Source organism: Montipora capricornis, chromosome 6, assembly GCF_036669925.1.
Source record: "Montipora capricornis isolate CH-2021 chromosome 6, ASM3666992v2, whole genome shotgun sequence".
In the NCBI taxonomy this organism is placed as follows: domain Eukaryota; kingdom Metazoa; phylum Cnidaria; class Anthozoa; order Scleractinia; family Acroporidae; genus Montipora; species Montipora capricornis.
This window is the reverse complement of record NC_090888.1, coordinates 14,059,406-14,076,905: the sequence shown is the minus strand read 5'-3', so window position 1 is coordinate 14,076,905 and position 17,500 is coordinate 14,059,406. Positions and strand designations below refer to the sequence as shown.

Genomic DNA, 17,500 nt, shown 5'->3' with positions numbered 1-17,500 from the left:
ACTGTTCAAACTTACTCAGAAGATGACACAGATTTTGAACATACCCCTCAAGAGCTCCCTCAGCGTGAACAGTGGATGATTTTAGCTGATCTTATTCCTGGATCCTTTGTTACAAACAATGAACTAGATAAATCTCTTACTTCTCCTTGTGACTGGCAAAATGACAATTTTAAATATCAACATAGTCAAATAAAGGAAAAGTCTTCATGGATAAAAAAGAACAAAGAAGTATTAAATCCAGAAGTTACAAATTCAACACAAAATGTTGATGTCAATACTTTAAATAATATGCAAAAGCACGCATATGATATCATTACAACACATTCATCACAACCTTGTCCTAAGGAGCCATTATTAGTTATTTTAATAGGTGTTGGTGGTACAGGAAAAAGCTACCTCATTCATGCCATTCGAAACTTTCTTCAACATTCATGTGCAATAACTGCCACAACTGGCAAGGCTTCTTACAATATACGTCGGTGCACTATTCATTCATTGTTAAAGCTTCCTGTTGGTTCGAAAGGAAACAAAGAGTTAACCGGACAAAGCCTTGTTAGACTTCAAAGCTTTTTGAAAGATATCAGTTATATTCTAATTGATGAATACAGTGTGTTAGGACAATCAATGCTTGGCTGGATTGATAAGCGCTGCAGACAAGCTACTGGTTTAACTGATGAACTCTTTGACGGTAAATCAATAATTTTAGTTGGTGATCCAGGCCAATTACCACCTGTGGGCGACAAGCCCCTTTATCATTCAAAGCCCTCAACTGCTCTACAAGAACAAGGTCATTTAGCTTACTTAATGTTTGACACGGTAGTTAAACTAACAATAAACTAAAGAGTACAAGGCTATAGCCCAGAACAAGTGAAGTTTAGAGATTTACTCATGCGCTTGCGTACAGGAGATTGCAATCAGCATGATTGGAACCTCCTGTTAACTCGTCAACCATCAAAAGTGAAAAACATAACTGAATTTAAAGATGCCATAACACTATACTACAGCAATGATGACGTTGCAAATTACAACTTTCAAAAGTTATCAGAACTCCAGCAACCCATAGCAAGAATAACTGCTATACATTCCAGTCCTGCTGCTAAAAAAATCTCTCCTGAAGACATGTCAGGTTTAGAGCCAGTCATTTTCCTTGCCAAAGGAGCTCGCATTATGCTGACAATGAATTTATGGACAGATGTTGGGCTTTGCAATGGTGCGACTGGTGTAGTACTTGACTTCATTTATGCTGACAATCAACAACCCCCAGACTTACCCATTGCTGTCATTGTACAATTTCATGACTATACAGGCCCATCTGTTAGTATTAACAATCCAGGTTGTGTACCTAATATATGCCCTATTGCAATAACTTCTAACACATTAGATGGTCTCCATGAAAGACAACAACTACCTCTAAAACTCGCTTGGGCAATCACAATTCACAAAAGCCAAGGTTTAACCCTTTCAAATGCATGGATAGACATTGGGAAAACTGGAAAAACTGCTGGAATTTCATATGTGGCGATAAGCCGAGTAAGAACACTGTCCTCGTGTGTTATCGAACCAATGACTTTTGAAAGGCTTACTAGCCTCAAAAAATCAAAGCATTTGCAATTTAGAGATGACGGAGGAGAAGCGACTAGATGAACTTGCAAAACATACTTATTATAAAAGAATCTGATAGCAAAATAAATCTGGTATTAATTTTCTGCAAACACTGTATCAACTGTTTTACTTATTCCTGGTATACAACAGACAGCAAACTAAATGTATCAATATAAATAAATAACGAAGCTCTAAACAATAACCTGAATCTTTTCTTTTATCAGGAAAAGACCACCAACAGCAAGATGAATAACGACACACAGTTCAAATGTAAGTATGCTCAATTGAATACAACACTAGCTGTAGTTTAAGGTTCTTCCTTTTAATGCCCACAGTTAAATAGTTCTGGCTCGTAAGTTTGTGCAAATATCCAAAATTGTAACCACTCAAATGAAACTCTTTAGGAGTTCTTAAAGATGTATCAGCTGTCAGTGCAGCATAAATTGTGTGGCTGTTTTAAGACTATTCCAGTAAACATTCAGTTCATACCAAAGGCAAAATACATCATCATCAACAACACACCACCCCCTCCCCCACCACCCCTTCAAGCTCCCACAAGTTTTGTGATCATAGCTTGAGAGACATATTACAAAGTCAAGTTTCTTTAAAAGGAGTGACGTTTTTTTCCAATTAAAACATACCTACACTTGACATTAAAAGACAATACCCTAACTATTCCTGTTTTGTAGCTTCTCAGAACTCTGAAGTACAAGAAATCTTGGGCTACATTCAAGCCATATCTCCTATCAAGAAAGCCACATTTTCCCCAACAAAATACTTCAACTGCAGTATCCAGGGAAGCAACAAAGTAGTCAGGGCAGTATGTTTTAACCCAGCAAAGAGACCCCTGTTGGAGAAGTACCACAAAGGAAAGACAGGGGTCAGACTCCACAACATACGCTCTTCCATCAAGGATGACATAGAGAGCATTATCATCCAAAACAATACAAATGTGGAACCTGTGGCGTTACCATATGTCTACAAAGATGCTACAATATCATCTTCCTTGCCAAGTCTTTCATCTCTGCAGGAGGTGCCAAAAGAGCAATTGGTTGATGTTAAAGCAAAGGTATCCAGCATCACTGGAGTGAAAACAATTAATAGTCGTTATGACCACCCTCTTAAAAAGCAAGAAGTCATTCTCGTTGACCACACCACTTCTATAAAACTTGTTCTGTGGCAAGAACATTGTGACAAACTTGAACACCAGAAGACTTATGCCTTGCAAAATCTAAGACTCAAGGAGACCAATGGAATCCGCTACCTGAACACTCCAAAGTCAGAACAGTTTCTTTACAAAGAGATTCCTCCTTTTACACAAAACTTGGCACAAGCCACTACAGAGATGGAGTCACTAACACAGAACAGAATATCAGCCAAATTAATTGGCGTCCAAAACGCGTCAAAAAATCTTTCGTGTGCATCATGCAAAAAGAAGGTTTCAGTCAAATCTAATGGAAACATTGCAACATGTCCATCCTGCAAGATGATGATGAAAACATCTTCCTGTGAATCTCAGTGGTTTTTAAAAGTGCTTTTCCAGAACACTCAGTACAGAAATGACAAGCTTGCACTTAACCTCTTTCATCCTGAGGTGCATAAACTGGCTGCACTTATACCCAGCATTAACCTCAACATAACATCAGAAGAAGAGCTTATTTTGGATCTGCTGGACATCGAATCCAGCTTCTGCATAACTTATGACACAGCCTCTAATAAGCTCATGGAAGTTTCTCTTGAGGCTATTTGATTATATTAAATGTTGGAGATCATGTTCTGTATTTTGAGCTGTCCTAAAAGCTCCACAAACAGTTTTTAGCCCATGAAAGTTTCACTAGAGGCTATTTGAAGCTTCAACAAATGTTGTTGTTATCAACCAAAGTGCAGAAATCCTTTTTTCCAATACAAATTGTTCATGTTCACTTCAGCTTAGTTCCAAAATGGACACCATATTCTATAGAATGTTACACGTGATTTCCTGTCAATTCAAATAATAACTTTATTGTCCGCTATTTCTCGCTAGAATACACATGTTCCTGTTCAAACACAATTTCTTGTGTCCCAGCGTTCAGACTTGCAAGTAACAGTTCCATTTTTGAGTAATTTCCAGTAGTTGTTTACTTGTAGAATTCCCAATAAATAGTTCATGATTACATCTAACAAGTTGTCACGTTCATATATGCAGTAATAACATTTATCTACCACACGAACCATCCACCCTTCCCCTTCAATATCTACCTGTACCCCTACAAGCATCGGACGCACTTGCCTAAGCTTCGATTACCCCTACTTGTAAAATAAAAGGTGTTTGAAAAGAGAAAACTCTTTGATGTGTTTGACGAATTATTGTTCAGTTATTGTGCATTTTTCGCAGCAACTTTCAGAAAAATCTTCAAGATTCCATTCAAATCTCGGAAGCTCTAAAGAGGAATTCGAATGTTCATTCACTCTTGTGGATACTCATGAGCACGCGTGACATAGCTTGACTGCAAAACGAAACTAGATGCTTCTGTGAAGCATACACTGCGTTGCCTGTGGTACGTGCTACAGAAAATCAGAAGGCACTGAATTGTGTGGTATTGAAATACAGCATTCCAGTCTCTGAAGAATAACAAATAAAAGAGAAGTGAGAAACATTGGCTTCTGGGCTGACATGTTGATAATTTTCAAGTTCCCTCACAACTTCATCTGAAAGCTTTGTAATACTAAACTTCACTGAAGTCAAGCCCTGTTTCGCGGGGTTAGGTTTAGGATGGGAGACCAAAACAATAAACCTCTCATAAAAACAGAAACATCTGACCGAAAATACTATTAACGCTAACAAATGCGAACTCAGCAAGGTACAGATTCTGTTAGCTTGCTTTATGCAAAACAAATATTGATGAAAAAGCAAATAACTATTGATACACAGTTTTCAGAAAGAGCAGAAGGAAGTTTCCCGGACGGCCGATCGAGAATAAAATATTTACGACATGAAAGCAACATGAATTCTGAACCGTGAATATAGAATATAAAAAGTTACGCTCAGCGACAAACATTTTGGCTGATTTTTGCTACGTTCAAGTAAATTGCAAAACGAAAGTGACATGGCCGGAATTCAGCGGGCGCCGTGATTAAGTTACCGCGGCATGTTTACTCGCCAAACAGTGAAGCGTCTGTGTCAAATGATGGCAAGATACCGGATTTTTGTAAGTTTCTTTTTCTGTCAAGTGTTATAAAGTTTGACAATGAAATGAGCGAAGTCAAAACAAAGATCAAAATCGCCCAACTCTTGTTTATGCAAAGTCAAAATTTACTCTCCAAGACGCGTACGACGTTATTTATTACCAGGTGATTCCATCATTTTGGAAATAGCAGCTACTTTATTATTCATCTGCGTCACAAGTTTTCACTGATTTTGGGGCTCATTTTGTTGAAACTCAAGCACGCTTCCAACAGGCCTGTGAACCCTTCCTGCTTACAGAGCAATACTAAAAAACTTCTCCCATATCACATTTGAACCTTAAGCTCGAAAATTCAATACACAACATGATATTATAATTCACAAAGGCAGAAAATACCACAGAATCCTTTTCCAGCGAAATATTTATTGAAACAAACAACATATTTGCTCTTAGAGGCGAAAACCTCTTCCTATTTCATTGCGTGCGTGAAGACAAGAAACTCAATCGTGTCAAATTACCATGTACTTCAGGTAAATATTATAGCTCACTTTGATTTCGTCTCGACGGGCGATAGATTGTTGTCGAAGTCCAGTGCTCGTCGCTTTTGAGATTCCTGCCTATTTTATCCAACTAACTTTCCATTATTGAGCTCCATAAGGGTATATTTTGTTTAAGGATCCACTAAAACGCCATTCGCGTTACATGACTTTCGACGCCATTGCAGGCTAAGTGTGTCCACCAGAGAAATCTACGCAGTTCCACTACCCTCTCGATCCTAAGAAAATACTCGCAGAAGGCTCTGTCCACAAAGACACCACTTACCAGGGGAGTGACAGGCAAGACTTTTACCGAAACGGAAAAAACAAAAGAAAACAAACAAACTAAACGCAGACCTTGACTGGGTTTGCCATGAGGCAACCCAGTAATGAAAATGAAATTGAAAGGGATATTTTCGAAGTTGCATGCACTCAAGCATCATCCATATCATCGATGCATCATGAATCACGCGATACTAAATTACTGTGAAATGTTTCACCTCTTGTAAACGAGGCCATGGTAAAGTGATCTCCAAACAGATAATTATTCCACAAAGCAAACTGTGGCCCAAGAAAACTCAACAGTACTTAATTAAAGGCGACCAAGGAGAGATCTTATCCCCCGGTGAAGAATATGAACATTGCGCACTTGGCCTGAGTGCGATTCAGAAACTGTACGTTAGCTCCCCAGCTGGGCGAAATAATTCCGCCTTTTTCTGCAATCAGCTGTTATTGCAATCATATGTATAATAACAAGGAAATCTGTAATACAAACTTGATTACCACAGATCAAATCTAACTTGTAGCTTAAAATAGCATAGCACAAAATTGCCGGATACTCAGTAGATACTCAGCTCTATGGCTGAATCATTTAGTGCATGCATTAAATTAAATATAAGAACACAAACCTTCATCGAACTACAGCTTCTCGCGAAAAATCAACGTCCCTCCTTTCGCGAGCTTGGTAAACGCATCCAGACAGTGGGTGGATGACGTCAAAGAAGGAACTTTTCAGCTGGGGTAGGGTGAGAAGGCGGAAAGATTGTACAAAGTAACAGAGTAGATCTTTTTGTGACGGAGAAATTTCTATCTCGATGATCCTTACTTGTCTCATAGTATTTTCTTTCATTGTAAAGCGACATTGACAAGAAGGATAAATCGTTATGAATCGCCTCCATTCCTCCCCTCCCATCTCTACCAAGGTATTTTGATATTTTGTGAGCATTCTGTTGTGACACAATTCATGCTGTCACGTGAACATCGCGTGAAAACAAATTTAGACTCAAGGCGCGTTTACACGACAGAGACAAAATGGCACGGGTCCAATAAAAAATGGAACGGTTCCAATCATTTTTGTAAAGGAACAGTGAACGTCTATCCGTTCCGCTACGGGACCATAGGCGCCTATGGACCCGTCGCGGAAGGGATAAAAGTTCACTGTTTCTTTGTATGTAACCGTTCCAGTTTTTGTCGGGCCTGTGCCATTTTTGCTCTGTCGTGTCAACACCCCTTCAATTTACTAACTGCAGATTACCCTTCCATTTTGAAGCTGCTCCTCCGAAGTGGTTGAATACGCGGATACGCAGTCGAAACGACCACCCCCTCCCCACGTAATCTTCTAAGTATATTCAGAGGTGGATACGCAGATACACAGTCGAAAAGACCACCTTTTCCAAGTAATCTTCTAAGTATATTCTGAAGCTAAAAAATGTAAACGAGTGCTTCGGCCGAACCACTGAAACAAGCGCTTAGGCTTAATTTGCAAACGAGTGCTTTATTCTTCACATGATCTCGTAAAAAGTCAGGGGCACCCAACGAGAATGTAGTTCAAAACCACTTAAACATAACATTGTTAAACTTATTTTAGTATTTAAACGGTAGATACAGGCATATTCTTATCCCCTAATAATTTTTCGTCTTTTCAGATTTCCTAGCTGAAAGTCTAGTGATCCGAAAAGTATAGGGATCAAAACTTACCTTTTCGAGAATTTCAGCCAGAAAAAAGGCTCCCGAAAATTCTAGGTGACCTTTTTAGGGTAAAAATACGTTGAAATTGGGAAACTGTACCATTTTTTAGATGTTCGAAAATCCTAGGACAGGCAGGCAAGCAAGAAATTTTACAATAAATGTTCTGAAAATTCTAGATCTCAAATCGTCTTCCAAACAGATATTTTCCGAAAATTGACGCTGGGTGACCCTGAAAAGTGTAGTTAACCGAACCGTAAAATGCATCTGTCAATTTCAACTGCGCCCTGCCCCTCCCCCCCCCCCCCCCGGGGCAACTGCAGGACATTTGCCCGCCTTGTCAGTCCCGGGGGTGTGGCTTAAGCTAATTTAGCGCGACCCGGGGGCCGGGCATTAGCCAATCCCGGGGGTACCCCCGGGCTTTTGACACCCACGTGGTTTATATCTCTAAAACATGGAGAATATCAGCGCTTTGTGGAGGATTGGCTTATCCAGCAAGGACTGGAAAAAATTGTCAACGTTCTTAAAGGTATGTTTTCTTTATTTTAATATGTACTTTAATCTAAAAAGCAAATTTCAAATAAAATAGCATTTTATATAGACAAGAAGTTCTCGCCAAAGGAGGAACATTTGTTTTTTTTTGGTATCACTTAACCGACTGTTTCCTTAACGCCCGAAATACCGTTCATTTTGTTCACCTTTCCGAGAGAAACATGGCTTACCCAAAGAATTTTAGCCGAAATGTTTCTGTCTAATAAAGACGAGCAAGAACAAGATTGTTTGTTCGTATATGAAATATTTTTCATTATCATGCTCAATGTACAATCTGACCCAATTCGCGTGAAAGTTTTTAATTGACCCTTTTTTCTTTGCATGCTTGTAATGTCTTTTGTTGTTTTTAACACTCCCTTCCATGTAGTACTGTTGTACACTTTTAGTTACATTTCTTCACAATGAACTTCATAATTACTGAAGCACGCGTACGGTGGATAAGTCGTTCTAAATCAGTACGTTTTAAGACTTTTATTGAGTGTTTTAACTGATAAGGCCTTTCAAACTGAAAAAAAGAACATTTGGAGTTGCCCTTTTGAAAATATCTCACTTTGTTCGAAAGACATTTATGCAAATTAAGAAAGAAGGATTGCTAAACCCTCCAGTAATTGTTTTCATATGATAGCAACCACACAGTATGGATTGACTGCTCTTTTCTTTCTCCCCAGTTAATTGTATATCCACCCAATATACCGGTACCGTCTGGAGGCTGCGTAGATGTAATTTCTGAAAATAAATACAATTTAGACTGAAGTTGAGATGCATTCTGCAAAGCAACTGTCATTATTATAGACCATCAGTGTACTGTTATATTCGTTGTTGACTACTACTCAACTGCTAGTGTCTTTTTTCATTTCCCATGGGAGTTAAAAAATACCAAGGTTCAGCTGCAGTAACCATTTAATAAGGGATGCCAAGAGATTATGTCTCTTGGGGATGCTTATTCTTAAGTCAAATAAGAATTATAATAATCACTTTATTTAAGTCTCAAGGTTATTAAGCTGAGCACGAGTGCTCTAATAATTGAGAAGATTACAAATCAACTGAAATCAGAACAAATCAAATCAAATGTTGATTTTTGTGGAGAAGGGAAAACCGGTGTACCCGCGGAAAAACCTCTCGGAGCATAGATGAGAACCAACAAACTCAACACACATATGGCGTCGCATCCGGGAATCGATTCCGGGTCATAATGGTGGAAGGTGAATGCTCTCACCACTGCGCCAGCTCTGCTGAGGTAAGGAGGTGCACTGGGTGCAAGTGCACGCCCCTCGGTTACCAACGTGCACCCCCCCCCTCCCTCGGTTACCAAAAAAAAATTCCAAAATTTACAAACGAAACAAAAACCTAAATAACAGACAGCGGTCCGTTGTGCCTTAAAACCGCTAGTTTTCGGAGTTTTGGCGGAATAAAATGTTTCCAGAAGTGAATGCTTGCCAATTAGCTAGATCTTCTGCGCCGCCAGTTTGCTTTCGTAGCAGTGGTCACACATAATTCTTCCTAGTAATGTAAGCTTAGCTAAAAAACGGCAAAGCGAATCAAGCTACTAGAGGATATTAAAAGCACAAAAGCTGCATTAAGTTAGACTTTTATTTGCCTCATCATTTACAGATTTATCATACTACAGCCCTAACCCTCTTAAAAGCATGTATTATATACATTGTCTAACATATAAAGATTGGGCTTCCTGTGCATTTCCGTGTGAAATCTACTCCCCCCTAGCCAAAATCCTAGATCCGCCCTTGTGAGTTGTATGGAGGGAATGCATGCAGTTTGTTTTACTAAACTGGGGTAGATGTAGAGTATTAGACCTGTTTACATAGTAAAAGCCAACAATGGCAGTTCTAAATACAGCTCTATCAAGGCAAACTATTGAGAATGCATGGTCGTCTATCCCTGTTTACACAAACAGAAACAAGTATCAGTACTTGGGTCCTACAAGCTTAACACAGTAGATATCTGAAACAGGGACATCACCGTTCAGTTCATTTTCACCAAGAAGGCACTGTACCATCCTGCAATCTTATTGGTTCTTAGCACGGTAGGTCTGGATTTTCTTATCTCTGCCTATGGATGATGAGTTCTTTACCAACACTGAAACGGTTTTCCCAGCATTTATTTAATCTTTTAAGGCTAAAACTATAAAGAGTTATAAGCTTTTAAATGGAAAATTGAGAGTGTCTTTTATTATCCGGATGATATATAAAGGTGGGAAAATTAGCACAGACAAAACTGACAAAAACGAACAAGTCATGATCAACAAAAAAACTAATTTCAAAGTAATTTTTTTATTAGAGTAGAAAGTTGAAAACAATATTCAAACAAAAAGATTCATCTATGAAAATTTTACATTTTTTTCAGTTTAGTGGATTTGTGCGTGCGTTGATGAGCAATTATTAAAGTCATTTCCGTGCCCGATTAAGAAAAAGTAAATGGCAAGGGTTTTGGGTCGGTCGTGCGGTAAAAAACTGTGACCGAGGTCTTGAAAACACCGTCTTCCCAGCCGGCAAATAACATATATATCAAGAGAACATTAACAAAAAAAAAACTGCAGCAAGACTTTGTAAATTCATCCCATCATTTATGATAAAGTCCTGTATCTCCATGATCAAGCTTGTTTTCCGAGTCCGGTACGCTTTGTCATAGCGGCTTAGATTCCTCCTTCCCCACCCCCCCCCCCCCCAACGGATTTGGACCCCCTGATCCAGCTGAGATCCGCTGAGATCATTTGGACCCCTCGGTCCAGGGTCCCGTTTCTCGAACGTCCCGAAACTTTACGGGCCATTTTCGGGTGTCACAATTCCCTTTGTATCTCAAGAACGGAGAGGATTTAAGTCGTCAAACTTCACAGTCATTTATCTCGTTGTTATCTTAAAAACATGTTAAAAGATCAACTTTCCAAAACAAGCGGTTGGCAGTTTCACACATGACTTTTCGGGCCCAAAAAGTTATCGGGACGTTCGAGAAACGGGCCCCAGATCTGCTGGTAGCGGTTATGGACCCGCCTGAAAGTGAGTGTTTTTTTGATTAAGGTAATAAAATTCTTCTGCAAATTTGTGCAAAAAAACGTTTACGGAAACTCAAGATTATTAAACTTTGCCTTTTCTTCTTATTTTAATACGAGAATTCATGACTTGTAAAGTTTGGTCATAAAAAGAAGGAAAAATCTTCTGAAGCCTTGTAGTCAAGTAAACTTCTAACAATGCGTTTCCCAACCAAGTGGTGTTACATGTACTTCTTAAAGTGGCACCTCCTTTGTGAAAGCGCCGCCCATTCAAACTGTCAAATGGAAGAAAAAGAACTATGAACAAACAACGCTTTACGAAAAGCCCCAGTGTGCTTTAAACATTTTTTAAATAAAGCTTGAGTCTGACTTTGCTTTTTCTCCTTATTAAAAAATGAACTCGACAATTCCTTGAGTTCCTAGTTCGTGATTTAAGCTTCTGTCAGAAAGGAGTTAAAATTCGCATCTACTTTACGAAATGCCGCCGCGAATGCTTTAAACAACCTTTACTGAAAAATTAACTGATCTGGACTTTTTTTTTTAAATATTTATGCTTTACGGTATCGGTCAGTTTTCCTAATCCAAACTCTAACACTACCTCGATATAAACAGTTCAATAAACTGTAATGTGGGGTCCAAATCGGCTAGCGAATTTGTACCGGTGGTCCAAATTCGCGAGGACACATGCACCGGTGCTTCTGCACAACAAACGCACTCTCTTGCTCTCTTGGAATCCACATCTCTGGCATCTGCACCAATTTACGTTCCGCAGTCTTTTCTGCCTCACTGTTTTCATCACCAGAGACACGATTCCTTCATCAACGCGCTCTGGCCCAGTCGAGTTGTTTTACTTCATGAAAAAGTGTTATAAGCAGGACTTAATGACGTCAACGAACGGGTTACCAGGCTGCTAAGTATAATCCAAAATGGCGGCCTGCATGTGTGCATTTTTAACAAGGATTTCACAAGCTTAGGAAGCTATTTCAAGATTGAAATCTAGGTTAAAAGCTGTTCTTCTCATGAACGTTCTATTAATCGATTAAAAAAGATTGTCATTTTGGAGTGAACTTCTCCTTTAAGTTCCTCTTTATATCAGCCCGTTTGACCGTGTTGGTCCGGTCTCCGAGATCTCGCCTCACCTCTAAATTCTTTGGAAATATTTCGATGTGTTCATATGAGAGGGCGGGTTAGCTCGGTTGCCGAGATCTCGGTTTTTTTCAAACGGGATCTCGGTAGTAAGCGGGCTGGAAATTTTGCCATATGAACACTTGATCTCGGTTATGGGGAAGGGAAATAATACAATGTATTTTCGTGACAGAACGGACATAACCGACTTTTCACTTCTCTTTTCCCTGATGATGAAGCTTGGAATAGTTTCATTTAATAGTGAACGTAAAGTCAAAAGAAATCTGAGGTTGCTTAAACACTGAGAGAAAATCGAGAATTTTTCTCCAAGCTTGGGTAGGATTCACGCCTGAATTGTCGCGGGCTGAAAGTCGCCATATGAAGAGCAACCAATTTCATCTCGGTAATAACCGAGCCAGCCCAGTCAACCGGGATCATTTGAAGAGCCCGTAAATCATGCCATCTCAGCCAGTGATAATCTGCAATTATGCTCTCCCTCTATATTCTCTACTTCCTCCGATTTACACCCTGGCGCTGTGAAAAGACAATTGGCCGTTTTTATACCAGACGCATTTATCCTCCCAGACGAAGTATGCGTCATTCGGGTTATTTGACTATTGTAAGGACGGAACGAACTATAGAAGACTCGTAATCAGTCTGGAACGAACTTGGGCAAACATTTTTTTCTCTGCGTCTATATAAAGACGAGCACAAGACGCATTATCCGTCTGGATGATTAATTTTCTACTGTGGGGCGACGCACGGGACGTACAACGAAAGATATTTTGTCTAAACGGATATTGCGTCCTCTGCCCGTCTTTATACCAGGGACGCATATAAACCAGGCGAAAAGCAAATGTTTGCCCAAGTAATGCGTCTCTAGTATAAAACCGCCAATGGCGGGATACTTGTATGTCCAATAACTGTAAAAGAATATGAAAATCTATTCAGGTACGATTTCCAGCCGCATTTAGCGCCCCAGTTCGTTCACAAAAACAGGATCACAAAACTGCTGAATGCCGAGGCAAAATAACCCTGGATTTGTTATAACTGATCTCAAACTGCGTGGTTTTTTTTGCGCAAGTGCACTATCTTAAGGTGATTCCTCAGTATCGCACTGCGCATCCTGTACTGCGCATATGATGTGTCAATATTTATAAATTGGTCAATTTTGCGAAATCGTAAGTATGGTGTAAATCGATCATACACGCTGAAACAATTCTCAATACACGTGAGAGAAGTTGTCAATGATCCATAATTCGTTACAAATAAGCACGCACATTCCGAGAACATGACGAATTTTGTTGTTTCCATTTACGATAATCGAGATAGACAGGTACGATGGTGTTTTACTGTTAAATGAGCACGGTGAGCTATATCTTTTATTGCATAATTTTGTTGTACAAATTATCCCCTTTCGATAAATAAAAAATGATAGGAAAATAGACGTAGCAAAAACCGTACACAAAGCCCCTCACCCAAGGATATAAAATTATGATCTTGAAAACAATGACTCGAGAAACGTTTTGAGTCGACGTCGTTTTAAGTTGAGTGATTTTTCCATAAACTTATAAGACTGTGTTCCATATGCTCTAGACTTTCTACCTATCAGATGTTTTTTCAAGTGTTACTTTAAAAAACCCTCTCGCTTTTAGCTACCACAACATGTACCCTGAGCCGATGTTAAAACGCGCGTGATTAGTATCAGTACAGGCATCAATGGGGTAAGATTGGCCCATTCTATCTCTTAAGCAAGCACGGTGACTTATCTTTTTTATTGTAGTTCTCAAAACAGGGATTAGCAGGGAACATTCAGGGAAAGTTTCAAGAAAATCGTTCCACAACTGTTTTTTTCTGAGGAATCACCGTAACGGACAGCACCCAGCTGCATTTTAACACTTGGAATACAAACTTGAATTGCTGATAACTTAAATTTTTGTGTCGTGATAAACTCACACAGACGGCGGTTATAAACATACTATATCGCATTTTTACTAAGGGTTAACTTGCGTTTGGAATGCTACAGCATTCATCTTCAGATGTAACCGTTAAGCAGATTTTAAAGCGTTAAAAATTTTAAATCTAGTGGAAGACTAAAAGGTAAACTAAGAATTAACTCTAATTGGTCAGCAGAGTTAAGATGGATGCGCAAAGGCGCTCGTCAAGACTTGCAAGAGCGACAGTCAGGTGCTAATTCCATTCGAGTTGTACACGGTGTTTCTATAGACGGCCAATCTTGTTAAGCTACGGCCAATCGGCAGGATTCCAAACGACCCTGATCAGACGTCAAGTATATGCCCTAATGATATTTCCCTTGGACAAGCGTACCAAGGAGCAGTGGCAAGTTTGCCTAGAGAATCGTTAGTGCTGTTGCGGGACTCACTCCCCCTAACCCCGGTTCCAGGCCCATTTTCATTTTCATGGCGGGGAAAGAGGAAGTCTTGGAACAGGGCTAGAGAATCGCTGATTCATTCTCCCAAGTACCAAGGAGCAGTGGCAGGTTGAACGACAAAATGTGAAAGTCAACGACATCGATACAATAGTCATTGGGATGATAATGTTGTTCGAGGCAAGTGGTACATAGACAGACTTCATGGATGGAATCTCAGGCCCAGGACCAGACGGTTGAGTACAAAATTTCAATGTTAAGAGGAAGACTGTAGATGACGTCGACTTGCATCCACAGTCGTCCTGTTGTTAAAGTTGCGGTCATTTGTCTTGTGGGAGATGAGTATAGAGGCAATATACAAGTACAGTTTTAAAGAGACGGTGTGTAGGATGAGGACTACACCATCATCGGAGCGAAGAGTGTTTTGCTAGAAAATAGAGCGATAATTTGATTCTGTTAATTGATTCCTTGGTTGACATCTGATTACCTTGAATGAAATAATTGTATAGAGTTGAACTGCGAGTTATAGACGAAATGTAGACTGAACCGGACTCAAGCGATCCTCGCATTTAACTGGAAAATTTAAGCAATTGTCTCTTTATAGACTCCTGAAAAATGCAGCTGTCTCCAACAGAATTCGAACCCATGAACCTCTGCGATGCCGGTGCAGTGCTCTAGCAACTGAGCTATGGGCCCTAATCACACAGCGGCCATTTTGAGTCCCGAGGGATTGGAAACTTTTGTTTTTGCGCACCGAAACTCGTTCCCAAACATTTCAACTCGAGGCTCGGGGATACGAAATCCATTGTCTATGGCCAATATGACCGCCGCGCGAATAAGGCCCACGAAGCCACTCAGTTGGGAGCAGGTCAATAGGCCATTTCCGAGTTGATGTCTGCCTCCTTTTCAAAACGAGTCTAAGTGCAAAGTTTTTCTTATGAAAATTAGCTTTCATTCATATGTAAAGTAGAACTAATTACCATCACAAAAACTTCGCACTTCGACTCGCTTTGAAGAGGAGGCAGACTTGAACTCGGAAATGGCCTATTTGTTGCGTTCATTGGTTCTCGTGAAAGGACTTGATGAGTGAAATAATTGTATAGATCTTAAGAGCGGGTTATAGACGAAATGTAGACTGAAGTGATCCTCGCACTTAACTGGACAATTTAAGCAATTGTCTCTTAAAGACATCTTAATCTGTAATCTTTAATTATAATGGGTTTACTCCTAAAACAGTAATGACTATACAAGGAGCTAAAATAAAATATGAGTACAAATTAAATTAAATGTCAATAAATCTGGCAGTGAGAATAAGTAAGAAATAACTGGATTAGATCTGCTAAGTAGAATTATACAAATGATTTGATGGCTGCAAGAACAATACTCTTGATGATTTATATTAACATCTTCATTAATAGGTAAATTGTTCAATACTGCAATCGTCCTCCGGTAAAAAGAATACTTACATGCATGCATTGTTTGATACACTAATATGTTGAAAAGGACGACTATAATTCGATAATCTAGTAGTTCGTGTTATTTCGGGCACCTCAGGGGGAAGATAATACCAAAATCACCCATTAGGATCTTGTGGAACGTATGAGTCGACGATCTTGAAGAGGATCCCAACCAGGGATGGCGCAGTGGTGAGAGTACTCGGCTCCCAGTCTCGGCGTCATATGTGGGTTGGGTTTGTTGGATCTCTACTCTGCACCGCCGCGAAGAGGTTTTCTCCGGATACTCCGGTTTCCCCTCTCCTCAAAAACCAACATTTGACTTGGTTTGCGTTAATTGTAAATAAAGTTTCTTTCCTTTCCAAGTTGTTCAATCGTTGGAGTAACGTGGCTCAGTTGTGAATAATAATTGAATATACAAATCTCGCTGCTTGACGTTGAACCATCTCAATTTTCTTGATGTTCTGTTTAGTGAAAGGGTTTCACGCACAACATGCAAAGTCAAGCTTTAGTCGCACCAACGAGCTATACAAAAATTTGGTTTTATCAACGGAGTTGATAATGTAAATTGGCCACCGTACAGAGATTGTAAAAGCCAACGAGCTATAGGCTGTATCTTTACCTTTTGAATCACATCTACCAGTATAGGATACGATGCAGCAGCCCAAGAGTAGCTTGCCTTTTTACAGATGTTGTTGATATGCTCGTTCCAGGACAGATTTTCTTTGTGCTGAGGAAATCGCTCTAATAGGCTGGCCATCCACAGAATATTGAAACACAGTTGAGATTTTCTTGCAAGTTATACCAAGATGATAATACTTTTTGACATTAATTGAAATTTAATTGCCCAGTGTTTGACCAAAATGACAATTAAGTGAAGCTATGATCTTCGCAGTGATAAACGCAATTTATACAATTGCGTAGAGAAGCCTGAAAAATTCAGGACTTCAACGGGGTTTGAACCCGTGACCTCGCGATTCCGGTGCGACGCTCTAACCAACTGAGCTATGAAGCCACTGACGTTGGGAGCTGGTCATTTGTGGGTTCTAATGGTCCCGTGAGGAATAAATCGCGAGGTCACGGGTTCAAACCCCGTTGAAGTCCTGAATTTTTCAGGCTTCTCTACGCAATTGTATAAATTGCGTTTATCACTGCGAAGATCATAGCTTCACTTGATTTCATATCCGCAGTTCATATATGATTCATTTCATATATACCATTTCATCATTAAAATGACAATTGTTTGAGATCATCCTGTAGAGCCCAAAAATCTTATACACAATGGATTTCTCTGTAAAGGATGCAATCATTTGCAAAGAGGCGTAGACTTGACCTGCACAGACGATGCGATGTTGTATTTGTGGACAATAATCCAGGTGGGTTCCACGGGATTCGAACCCATGACCTCTGCGATGCCGGGGCAATGCTGGTGCAATGCTGGTACAACTGAGATATGAAGCCACTCAGTTGGGAGCAGGTAAATTTGTTGAGTTCATTCGTCCCTGCTACTCACTCACTATCTATCACTCAATGGATAGCAAGTAGCGAGCTAGTCAGATTGCGCCAGGATTCGTGATAGTAGGTGAGAGGATTTTTACTAAAACTTGACAGTACACGTTGAAATAGGCTTAGCTACATAATTCCCGAAAAAATTGTCTAAAACTCTTTCCGGATATTCCCAAACAAAAGCTCTAAAACTCTTTTAGAAA

At 39.7% G+C, this 17,500-nt stretch overlaps 2 protein-coding genes and 1 long non-coding RNA gene across 3 annotated transcripts in view; all 3 read left to right on the top strand.

Moving 5' to 3' along the window:
- Window positions 1-1,644, top strand: part of LOC138053259 (uncharacterized) — a 4,273-nt gene extending 2,629 nt beyond the window's left edge. The window contains exons 3-4 of the mRNA XM_068899916.1: window positions 1-787; window positions 959-1,644. The exon at window positions 1-787 is cut by the window's left edge and continues 203 nt beyond it. Of these exons, the coding sequence (XP_068756017.1) occupies window positions 1-787; window positions 959-1,644 (1,473 nt within the window). The remainder of the gene's footprint in view (window positions 788-958) is intronic.
- Window positions 1,645-1,658: 14 nt separating this feature from the next.
- LOC138054678 (uncharacterized) lies at window positions 1,659-3,431 on the top strand. Its single transcript, XM_068901165.1, has 2 exons — window positions 1,659-1,872; window positions 2,292-3,431. The coding sequence occupies exons 1-2, from the start codon at window positions 1,848-1,850 to the stop codon at window positions 3,350-3,352; spliced, it is 1,086 nt and encodes a 361-aa protein (XP_068757266.1). The 5' UTR covers window positions 1,659-1,847; the 3' UTR covers window positions 3,353-3,431.
- Window positions 3,432-9,629: 6,198 nt separating this feature from the next.
- On the top strand, window positions 9,630-15,183 carry LOC138054677 (uncharacterized). The gene is made up of 3 exons (XR_011133334.1): window positions 9,630-9,860; window positions 11,626-11,823; window positions 14,082-15,183. It is a non-coding gene; the product is annotated as an uncharacterized lncRNA (long non-coding RNA).
- Window positions 15,184-17,500: the final 2,317 nt, after the last annotated feature.

What these genes read in the sequence shown, in the direction of transcription:
- LOC138054678 (XM_068901165.1), top strand. Translation starts at nt 1,848, where the DNA reads ATGAATAACGACACACAGTTCAAAT. An exon ending in TAACGACACACAGTTCAAAT is followed by an intron (nt 1,873 to 2,291) that starts GTAAGTATGCTC and finishes CCTGTTTTGTAG; the next exon opens with CTTCTCAGAACTCTGAAGTA.